This window comes from Triticum urartu, chromosome 4A (assembly GCF_056163025.1).
Source record: "Triticum urartu cultivar PI428250 chromosome 4A, HENAU_Tu73, whole genome shotgun sequence".
Classification (NCBI taxonomy): Eukaryota; Viridiplantae; Streptophyta; class Magnoliopsida; order Poales; family Poaceae; genus Triticum; species Triticum urartu.
The window spans coordinates 20773615-20785297 of NC_141876.1; the positions used below are offsets into that span (position 1 = coordinate 20773615).

An 11683-nucleotide genomic window follows, 5' to 3' on the forward strand; every position below is an offset into this window, starting at 1 on the left:
ATAATACTGTTACTTGGGAATCACGTTGTTGGATTCCAAGTCTTGAGACTTTTCAGGTCAAGTCTCCCATGCCAAATATAGTATGAGACCCTGAAACTTGGCTACCACGGAATAACATAAGAAGTACAGTCAGCTCGCACTCACAAGGAAAGTTAAAGAAAAGAAAAGGCAGGGGCCAGTCCAAGAAACGTCAAACTTCCTTTTGTCTAATGGTGCATCAGCTCACACCTGCCGTGCCCCCTATATAAATGGGGTCACAGCCGCCGCGGAGGAAGTCAAAGAGGAAGGATCAACAGCGGTTTGGCCAAGTTCATCTTCATCGTACAGGTGAATCCAACAACTTCGAGTGAGTGGTGCTCCTGTTCTTCTCTTGGATGGTGTTCTTGCTCTGCTTTTGGGCATGCCTGTTTCTCATTTGGTTTTGATGATGCAGCTGGAGACAGAGAGAGAGAGGGGGGAGGCAGATGGAGCAGTTGATGGAACAGGAAGGGGATAACATGGTATTTCAAGCAGAATCTGCACTTCTCCCTTTTCTTGTTTGTTTAGGTGTTTCTAGTCTCGATTCATCGGTTCGGATGGCAGTAACCCTCGAAACTCGTCTCTCAGTCTTTACTAGGAAATTCCAGTTTGGTTGTCTTGTGATCTTTTTTACTCCTCTGAATTTTCTCTTTTGCCTGTTGGTTTTGTTGTACTGCATGCGCTTAGCCCCTAATCTTTCAGCTTGGTTAGTCATGACTGGTGTTTATCTTCTTAGGGTCTAGCTGGGGTGGGCATGATGCCACAACATGGTCCTGCTGGGGATGGTGAAGAAACAGACCCCACAGTCAGTTCTCCAAACTATCAGCAGTAAGAAAATTATCAGCAGTAAGAAGCTTTGCTGATTCTGCTTCTTGCTGCAGCAATACTATGAAAATAGGCTGAAGATGCTCGATTCGCTTAGAAGCGCGGGCGTCGACCCCTATCCGCACAAGTTCGAGGTCGCGATCTCCATCGCGGACTATGTGGCCAAGTACAGCAGCTTGGGTGCTGGTGAACATCTGCTGACTGTCACTGAAAGCCTGGCTGGTATTGATTATTTCCATGTGAAAGTAACTGTAGTTAGCACTGCCAAAGTTTACTGCTTCCTGAAATTATTTGTTTGTGCCTGCAAGGGAGGGTCATGAGCAAGAGAGTTTCCTCATCCAAGCTCTTCTTTTATGATCTCTATGGCGATGGGGTGAAGGTTCAGGTCATGGCTGGGGCCAGGTATCAGTTGCATTGTTTGGATCAAGATGACGAAATTAGCATATCAGATGCATTTTGTTTGTCATTTATAATACCTTTTCTTTATATATTTTTTCCATTACCAAAATATATGAAGTGATTTCTAGTCTCTTATCTCTCTGTTAGCTGCTCAGAGGTGGCCGAAACTGAATTCTACAAGTGCCACAGTGTTGTGAAGCGGGGTGATATTGTCGGTATAATTGGATACCCAGGTTAGTAAACTTGTGTGCTTGTCCAATTTAGCAGTTCCTCGTTGAGGATTATATCTTTTCTGTGTCTGAAAGTCCGAACAATGTTAGAGAAGTCCGTGAAATTGACACTTGATGCCTTTTCTTTCAGCTATTTTTTCCTGGCATGGTAACACTTTATTTTGACATCCATATCAGGTAGGAGTAGCAGGGGTGAACTTAGCATATTTGCCAGAAATTTAATATTGCTCTCCCCATGCCTCCATATGCTACCGAACCAGAGAACCGGGCGTTGCACTGCTGTTGCTGGCAAGGTGAGATGGGATACTTAAACAGATATTTCTGATCTTGCCATATTTGTATCAGAAGTGACACCTAGAAAGCACAACAAATTACAACACCACCATCGATGACAAGCAACGAAAATCATAAACGATCAAATAAACAAATCTACTCTAGGAGTTATCCTTAGATATTTCACTGAGCACTCATGCTGCTTTAATGATAGAACATGTGGCAGACCATGTAAAAAAACATATTAGCGAAATTGCTCCCATACTTCTCCAGAAGTAGAATGGCGTGAATATAAAGTCGGCCAAGGGGCTGATTTGCACAAATTAGTTGTGCACACTTCGGAATTTTTGTAAATTCCTCTTGGGGGGAGTACCGTCCTGTCATGCCACATCATTTTCAGAATTTAAATTATTTATGAGATAATTTAGATAATATTTTTGATCTGTACATGTTTTCTGATCACACTGCATTGTCAGTCATACAGGTATGTTGCTCACTAAGGCACATAAAAGAGGACAGATAAGAAAACGCAGTCCACTTTTACCTGAAAAATATCAATGTTGGATCCATCTATCTCAAGTTTAAATTCCTTGGAAATTAGAGCATGTTATCCATGTGACCATGATATTCTACCTAGACATCTGTAAAATAGATAGATACACCCTTTCAATACAAGATGTTAAAGTGTTTTATTATTTTACAGACAACAAGAGCAAAAGCTGGTGCTGATTGTTGGGTTCCAGGAATAGGAAGGAACACTGAAGCTTATGTTTTAAAGGACCAGGTTAGTGTCACCATGACCCCTTGACCGCCAAAACTCAGTTGATATGAGAATTTAATGATGTGTTCGAGCCACACTCTATACAGTCAGTCATCAATGTTGAAAACTTGATATTAGTGCCCAGTAATGCTTTAATAGGTGGATATTATATAAATACTTTCATATCATCAATTGCTGGGGTGCATACAGATACAGTGCTTCAATTTTCTTGTTCTTTGTGATACCTTTAAAAAAAATTAGAACAGTTTGTGTTTTGTCACTCAAGAGGTTATTTCTGTGTTAAAAAACGTCGACCAGTTTTGAATGTTAGATCATAATTTCCTAGCTAGTTCCAATGATTTATCATCTATTTACAGGAAACTCGCTACCGCCAGAGATATCTCGACCTCATGGTAAACCATCAAGTGAGACATATCTTTAGAACACGATCCAGGGTCATTTCCTTCATCAGAAGGTTCCTTGATGAACGCAACTTTTTGGAGGTGGGTCCTGAACCATTATGCATTCTCTTTGAAGCGCTTATTTAAGAGAAGAGAAGTCATTATCTTATTTGGTTAAATGGTTTCCCATCTTTGTCATTTTCCAGGTTGAGACACCAATGATGAACTTGATTCCCGGGGGGGCATCTGCAAAACCTTTTGTTACACATCACAACGAACTAAACATGGATCTGTACATGAGAATTGCTCCTGAACTCCATCTGAAGCAGTTGGTTGTGGGTGGCTTGGACCGTGTTTATGAGATTGGAAAGCAATTCAGGAATGAAGGGTTTGATTTAACTCACAGTCCTGAATTTACAGGATGTGAATTCTATATGGCTTATGCAGACTACAATGACCTGATGGAGCTTACTGAAACCATTTTGTCGGGTACGTACTTATTTTAGCAACACATAGTTCTGGCTCATGTTTACAGGCCAGGCAGACCATGCCAAATGTTAGGTGTTGCACTTAGGCTAGCAAGTACTCCCTCCGTTTTTATTTAGTTCGCATATTAGTTTTGGTCAAAGTCAAGCTTTGTAAACTTTGACTTAGTTTATAAAAAAATATTAACATATATAATAACAAATCAATACCATTAGATTCATTATTGAATGTACTTTCACATCATATAGATTTGTTATGGTAAATGTTTATATATTTTTCTATAAACTTGGTCAAACTTTGCAAAGTTTGACTTCAGTCAAACCTAATATGCAGACTAAATAAAAACGGAGGGAGTACTACCCAAGTGATGCATTCATGGACCACTGGAATCAGTTTTTTTTCAATTGATTGCATGGATGGGCTAGAAAAGCCGTCGTATGAAATGTCTGCCAAATTGTGTCGAAAATGTTTGTGTATCTAAGTTTTGGTAACTATGACAGGTATGGTGAGGGAGCTGACTGGTGGTACTAGGATAAAATACCATGCGAATGGAGCTGATAACCCTCCCATAGAGATCGATTTCACACCTCCTTACAGGTAGTAGATATGGTCTCTGAACATCATGACTGCACCTGTGAAATATGATTTGATATTATCTAAGTTGTTTGCTCACTTGGGTTGTTTGGTGCTTCAATGTCATCGTAGGAGGATAGATATGATGCAGGAACTGAAATCTATCGCTGGGCTTGACATTCCATCAGATTTGTCAAGCGACGAGGCTAACAAATACCTCGCGGCAACGTGTGAGAAGTATGGAATCAAATGCTCGCCGCCTCAAACAACAGCACGGTTGCTTGACAAGGTTTCATTCCTGTCTCTTGGATGCCAGCCTTTGTTAGAACTACTTGTTAGTTTTATATTAGTCTTGAGTTGTGACCATATATGGTACCCACTCCGAATACTGATCATATTTCTCATAAGTATATCATGAGGAGGCAAGGCGATCAATATATGTTCTTTACTTTCAAGAATGTAACAAGTTGGTCTAATATTCCTCAAAAAAACTTGGCTTGTTTAACTTATCTTGCAACTTATGATTTCTCTGTTCACCGTAGTTTATCATAATCTATTAAGGCAAACATTCCATAACGTCTATTGAGCATACTAGTTTCTTCTATACCAGATTACTGGGCATTTCCTGGAGGCCACATGTGTGAACCCAACTTTTATCATCAACCATCCAGAGATAATGAGCCCACTGGCCAAATGGCACAGGACTCAGCCAGGACTGACAGAAAGATTTGAGTTATTCATCAACAAGCATGAGGTAAATTCTGCTATTCTGCAACACTATGCGTCAGTGCTGCACATTCCCCCCTAATTTGTAAAGCATAATTCGGTACTTTTGTATCCTCTTGATAGGTATGCAATGCCTACACCGAGTTGAATGATCCATTGGTGCAAAGACATCGATTTGAAGAGCAGCTGAGGGTATGTAACCAGAAACCGAAACTTTCTGCTGAAACTTTAGATTAAATTTCTAGAGCCACGTTTTTCTGAAAACCTGCGTGCCATTCTGTGAAACCTTGCTCTCCCCAGAGCCGGCAATCGGGAGACGACGAAGCGATGGCGCTCGATGAAGCGTTCTGCACTGCTCTCGAGTATGGTTTGCCACCAACGGGCGGTTGGGGGATGGGAATTGATCGGATCGCAATGCTTCTGACGGACTCGCAGAACATCAAGGTTTGTGCAACACCCCTACCCCCTCTTTGTAGTTCTTTTCTTTTGCACGACACAGCATTTCTCTGCCCAGCGACTTACTGTTTTTTGTGAATTTTCAGGAGGTTCTTCTATTCCCAACAATGAAGCCCCAACTACCTGGTTAGTAGGAAACCGCTGTTTAGATTGAAGAGGGACAACAAACAACAGTATTACATGTATTACATAATTAAGAAACATCAAACATGCATGGTTTCACACGAGTGTTATATCATTGTTGAAGACTGCTACTTGGAGTGTTTGATATTTGTGGATTCGTGTTTGACCATATTGGATTCGTGTTTGATTTGGAGTTGGAGTGGATCCATTGGCTATTGAGTTACTCAGAGAGACACGGAGTTGTCCATGTTTAAGCGCAGATCAAGAGTATGAGCTTGCATAAGCTGGATGCACCTTCAAAGGACACCGGACTTGTAACACCCATCTCCAGTATGGGAAAAAACTTTTCTTTGTGTATGTGGGATCACATCCTCGGCCTACTTTCTTTCTCACAGCCTGTCACACATTTCATTAGAGGTAAATCATTAAAAAAATTAAAGTTTCCAATTTCCCAGCTTACCCAGATCAGCTTAACTAGGAGTAAATTGCCAAAAAAATACCACAATTGCCGAAAACATCGATTTGGAGTAATTTTGTTTGCTGAAAACACTAAAAACAACGTTTGACCATATTTTGACACAAAACTGACAGTGGGCCCATCCATCACATCAGGGCCACGTGGTCTAGGAGGCTGCTAGTACCAATCAACGTGGGAAATCAGTCGGGTTGACGGCCGTCCAATCGTGCTGATCTGGATGAATCCTGTGCATTGATTTTGGTCAATGCACACTGATAGAACCCCTGCTTCGTTCTCTTCCCCACACACATCGCCTCAACGCACATACAGCCAGCGCCCTCCTCTCGCCGCGGTCGACGCTTCAGTGCAGCGTCGCCGCGCCCTCCCTGCAGCACCGCCGGCAACGCCGCGCTTCAGTGCAGTGTTGGTGCCCAGACTCGTCGCGCCTCCCTGCAGCACTGTCGTCGCCGCTCGGACTCGCTGCGCCCTCCCTGCAGCACTGTCGACGCCGTACGCTTTAGTATAGCGCGGCCGCGCGCTTCAATCCAGCAGTGTCGCCCCGACTCGCCGCGCCGCCCCTGTAGCACTGCCGGCGCCACGTGCTTCAATGCGGAGTCGCTGCGCCCTCCCTTGTAACACCGTCGGCGAATGTACGTAGCGCCGCCGCCCTGACTCGCCGCGCCGTCCCAGCAGCACCGCCGGCGCCACGCGCTTCAATTCAGAGTCACCGCGCCTCGTTCTGCTGCACCGTCGCTCCATGCGCTTCAACGCAGCGTCGTAGCACAAGGACGGATGATGCCTCGCTGCTTCCGGCGGCGGCTCGCAGCATTGGCGAGCCCTCGCTGCTTCCGACGAGGGCTGCAGCCGGATCGCAACATAGGCGTTGCCGAGCAGCCGGGATTGCAGCAACGGGTTGCGGCGATGGTGTGGACAGTCGGAGCTTGCTGCGTCGTCTCTCTCGCAGTTCTCCGTTGCTGCGCCGGTGGAGTTAGATGGGGACGGCAGAGAGAGATTTGCGGTGGGTAGAGAAAGAATCAGAACTTCACAAGAGAACAGTCCAGAACGAAGGGATAAGGTTCAAAGGTTGTGAGGTGTGGGCACACTAGCCACGCGTGATGAGGGTACGTGGCCGCCGAACAAAGCGGTTAATCTTTCAGGGCATGTACAATGATTGATAAGACAGTCTTATTTTAAATTTTACATGTAATTTAGAGATGACAAAAATGTATGTCTACAATGGGTTATATCTTAGTCTTATTTTCAATAACTAGCAATTCCTTAAAACATGGTGTGACAAATTGTGCTAAGAGATCCATCTCTTGTCTTATCTTAAATAAGAGAAGACAAACCTTTTCTTACGAGTTCTTTCTCCTCCACCTCATCATTTATCCTACGTGGCACTCTTAAGATAGCACCATTGTACATGCCCTCAACAAAATCAATCGGTTGATTTTACTCATTTCCCTCTAGGATAACAGTTAGGGGAGACACGGCTCGCTCCGGCGGATGCGTCGAGGCAATACACGGCTCGCTCTGTGTATAACAGGCTATGCCAAGATTGAAGAGGGTGCCTTATGCTTCTTGTATATGGAGGAGTTGGGCGTCTTTGAAATGCAAGATTCGTGCTTGGCTGACTGTCCAACACCGGATATGGACATCGGATCGCCGAGCAAGACATGGGCTGCAAGATCATCCGTCGGCTTGTTACACGTGCCTTCAAGAGGAAGACAATGCGGAGCACATTCACATCCAATGCTCATACGCTAGACAAGTGTGGCACAAATGCATCATTGGCCTCAACTTGGAGGTGGCTCACCCACAAAGACAAGATAATCTGATGGACTGGTGGCTACTCGCAAGATGAAATTTTACTCGAGCTGACAAGAGAGCCTTCGACACGGTTGTGACTGCAGTGGCTTGGTTGCTTTGGAAGCAAAGAAATACTAGGGTGTTCAACCGGGTAAACCAACAGAAAACGGTGGACGAGCTCCATAACCATATCATGTCTGAGATCAAAGAATGGAAAGATGCCGGGTTAGGTGCTGGTGCGTTAAATAGATTTGTGAGAGAGTAGGCTTTGTAATTGGAGTGGGTGTGGATGGTTTTTCCCTTTCTTTGTGTGATGTTCGCATCACATTCAACTTCTTATACATATTTCTGCTTTCTATAAAAATATGTTACGTTATTGGCGTACTCTTCAATAAAGAAACAGTTGGGGGAGACCGTCATGTTGCTGTCATATGGGGCCCATCCATCACACAGAAAAGGATAAAAAGAAGCTGAATAAGAAAAAAAATCTTTTATCTCCCCCACGAGGCCACGGGCCAACAGTTAACCTTATTACGTAAAAAGGAAAAAAAATGCGATTGGATCGGGAGGCAGCGCCTGGATCCGCTATCACGCACAGGAGGGCCGGCAGCCGCACCCGCCGGAGCCCCGCCGGCCGGCGAGCGCCGTCGCTCCGACGAGCTGCTTCCCCGTGCCCTCTTCCTTATCCTCCTATCATCTTCCCCCAATACCTAGCCTCTATGGCGCTCCGCCGCATGTCAACTCCGGCGTCTCCTCGGCCGCAGGAGCCTCCTAGCCAGACGCCTCTGCTTCACCTCTACAAAGCAACACCAGCAGGCAGCAGCGCCGCCGGCGCCTGCGGCCCGCAGCGGCGACTAGCAAGGAGGTCGCGGCCGGAGGCCATGGCATCCATGGCGGGGCTCGCCGGAGCGGGCTGTGGCGCGGAACCTTTGCAGGAGGTGATGGCCGCTCATGGCGCCCGCATCCACAAGGCTGGCAAAGAGCTCCGCCGGCTGGAGGCGTGCGCCCACCTGCCGGTGAGGCTCCTCGTGGTGCTGCTGTCGTCGATGGAGCGCACGCGCGAGGAGACCGCCGTCGACGTGGTGCGTTCGCAGGACGGAGGAGCGCGCCGTGGGCAGCCTGGAGCATGAACGGAAGCTCGCGGCGGCGGCGGTCTTCGGCACCGTCCACGATAGGAGCTGGAGCGGCGGCCGGATCGAGCACAGCTGCACAGGAGGGCGCGGGGCGAGACGAGCAAGGTGGGGTGGGAGGGTCAGCGGTGGTACGGCGCTCCGGTGGCGAGCTCGCCGGCGGGAGCAGCTCCGGTGGTCCGCGGTCGAGAGCGCTGCGAGCGACCGAGCGTGGGTGGCGGACGCGCTGCACACAAAATTAATGCTCAATAAAAAATGCACGGGTGAAATTTGAGTCCTGACAAGTGGGCCCTTTGTGAGCTAAACATCCAGCAAACGGCGTTAATTTTTTGTGCCACGTCAGCCTTGGCGGCAGACCCAGCCTGCCATATTTCGCTTTTTTTTTTGAACAAAGCAAGGCACCGACAGGTGCCCAATTCCATTGACAGCTTATAGTATCATTACAAGAGAGGATACAATATCGAGAAGATTAGTAAGAGAGAGAACAGCCATATGAGAGAAGCTGGATGGAAGAAGCAAAGAAAGGCTGAGCACAACTCAACCAGATGAACAACATGCACTAAGAGAGGACTAATACAGCTATGCCATAAGCCAGCAGAGAGTAGAAGATGAAGTAGACAGCGGCCTCACACCAATTTGCAAGAGAAGATGCAGCAGAAAAAGGAGTCCAACGAAGTCTCTTGCTACACCATATGAAGTTGGAAACATGCAAATTGGGAATTTGCACGAGTGGATGCACAAAGTTGTTAGCTGCAAGAAAACCGTCAGGCTGCTAAAAGCAGTACACCTTATGTAACTGAAAACCTGTGAGATTAAAATCTGACAAAGAGGTTGCCACTGGACAGGAATCAAATGCATGAGAGTGAAAAGAACAAGCCAGAACAGGAGCATTAATAGACTGGTAAACTTGTTGAGCAAGATTATGAGCCACTCCATTCAAATTCCTAGAAATATGAAACACTTGCAAATTTATATTAGAAGTGGATTTAACAAAAGACGCCAATTCTTTTCTAATGTTCCAAGGAGCAGCAGAATGAGCAATATTCCTGGAAGCAACCACTGAGGCAAGAGGGAGACAATCAGTTAAAAAGATTGGGCACTGAATATTAAGACAGATTGCCAAATGAGCTGCACATGCGAGAGCAACAGCTTCTGCTTGAAGAGGAGTTGAAGTTGGAGGCGCTGAAGCTTGAACCTGAATATTAAGTTCTCCCTAAGAGGAAGGAGGACAAAAATAGACTCCTACACCTGTCCTCACTTGTCCTTGGGGAAGACCTGGAATTTTTGAAGATCTAAAAGTTGCATCTAAAAAGATTTTAGCTCCATTGATCGGCAAATCAGATTTAATAGTTTGCCCTTGCTCGGGAATCTCATGTAAATCATGTTGAGTATTAGCGCAAATTTTATTGTTAGAAGGGAGCAAAGATTTTTCGCACGAAGCATAATCCATATTAGCAGCAACAATGTGAACTTGATAAGGAAGGTGCCTTTTACGTTCAAATAGGGAAATCATTTATAGCTTTCCAAATGCACCATAAAAAATTCAAAACATTTTGCAAGGAAGCACAGGGATGACCCATCGAAACAAGATGAACGAGAATAGAATGCATTGAGTCATGGCCCTGAATCAGAGTGTCAGATCTAAGAAACCAAGGAGAAGAAAACCAAGCTACTCTAGCAAAGTCACAAAGGAAAAAGAGGTGAATATCATCCTCCTGCTGAGCGGCGGTCAGTCAAGCATTTAGTGTCCTCAGCAAACAATTACTTAAAATCAGTATTTTCGACAAACTTTTATGAAAACAATGATTTTTTGCATTGCGCGACACAATTGTGGTGGTTTTGGCAATTTACTCCTTAACTACATACTCCCTCTGTAAAGAAATATAAGAGCGTTTAGATCACTAAAGTAGTGAACTAAACACTCTTATATTTGTTTACGGAGGGAGTAGCTGATATGGTTATCCCTGCGCCAACTAGGGCGCCTGCAATCACCAAGTTCCTGATGCCTTATGTTCTGAAGATGCACTTCACAAACAACTTTGTGAGCGCCCAGATCATCCACACGCCATCGGGTGACTATCGCGTGTGCAACGAGCTCACATGAGAAGATCTTGAGGCCGGGCATGGAGTAGAAGCAGGATGTGGCCAAGATCGGGTAGGTGCTCGGTGAGCGCCTGCTGTTCCGGGGCGTCCCCACGGTGTCTGTCTCCATGTGGAGAGACCAGACGTACCATGTCAAGGTCAAGGTTGTCATCGATTCTCTCACGGGCGCCGGCGTGAAGCTACTGTGAACAATGGCAGCTGATCATCAGTAGTCGGTTTTCATCGGTTGTTTAGTTCTAACATATGGCAGTTGTTCTTGAAGTGGAGTGCAGATAAATAGTTTCTTCATGCTTATGATGTCCCCATGGTGCAGACGGAGCAGTTGATGGAACAGGAAGGGGACAACATGGTATCACAATCAACATCTGCACTGCTCCTTTTTCTTGTTTGTTTAGGTGTTTCTATAATCTCGAAACTCGTCTTTCAGTCCTTGCTAGGAGATTCCAGTTTGGTTGTCTTGTGATATTTTATTCCTCTGCTTGTCGGTTTAGTTGATTTTAGCTTGGCTTGGTCACAACCGGTGTTTATCTTCTTAAGATCTAGTTGGGGGTAGTATGCTGCCACAACAACATGGTCCTGCTAGGGATGGTGAAGAAATGGATCCCATGGTCATCTCTCCTAACTACCAACGGTAAGAAAATTATCAGTGGTTCCTCTGGCTTGCCCTTGGAGGCGCAAAAAAAGTTCATGGTGGTTAGCTAAAGAAATGTCCTCCCATGCCATCTCTTGTAATTATTAGCCTCAAACGGAGGAGGTTTGGGAGTTGCAGCAAAAGCAATTGAAGAAAATTGCCTACACATACCAGGTTTTCGGATGGTTGAATATTTGAGCAATTTTTCATTAAGTTCAATCCAAAAAAGGTAGTTAAAACGTGATAATCATAATAGAGATGATAATTGAATCAAGTAGCAAAG

At 45.4% G+C, this 11683-nt stretch overlaps 1 protein-coding gene and 1 pseudogene across 2 annotated transcripts; both read left to right on the forward strand.

The window, feature by feature from the left end:
* Positions 1-153: 153 nt before the first annotated feature.
* On the forward strand, positions 154-5493 carry LOC125528544 (lysine--tRNA ligase). Of its 2 annotated transcripts, none has more exons than XM_048692999.2 (16): positions 154-346; positions 434-500; positions 755-823; positions 900-1065; positions 1152-1245; positions 1390-1475; positions 1650-1765; positions 2449-2529; positions 2883-3008; positions 3113-3395; positions 3893-3989; positions 4098-4254; positions 4576-4719; positions 4815-4883; positions 4992-5135; positions 5234-5493. In XM_048692999.2, exons 1-16 carry the CDS (start codon positions 249-251, stop codon positions 5276-5278), a joined length of 1842 nt encoding a protein of 613 aa, XP_048548956.2. In that variant the 5' UTR covers positions 154-248; the 3' UTR covers positions 5279-5493. The 2 variants fall into 2 exon arrangements, with proteins under 2 accessions (XP_048548956.2, XP_048548955.2); XM_048692998.2 differs by having other exon boundaries at positions 207-327.
* Positions 5494-10620: 5127 nt separating this feature from the next.
* LOC125526439 (uncharacterized) lies at positions 10621-10957 on the forward strand (annotated as a pseudogene).
* The last annotated feature ends 726 nt before the right edge of the window (positions 10958-11683 follow it).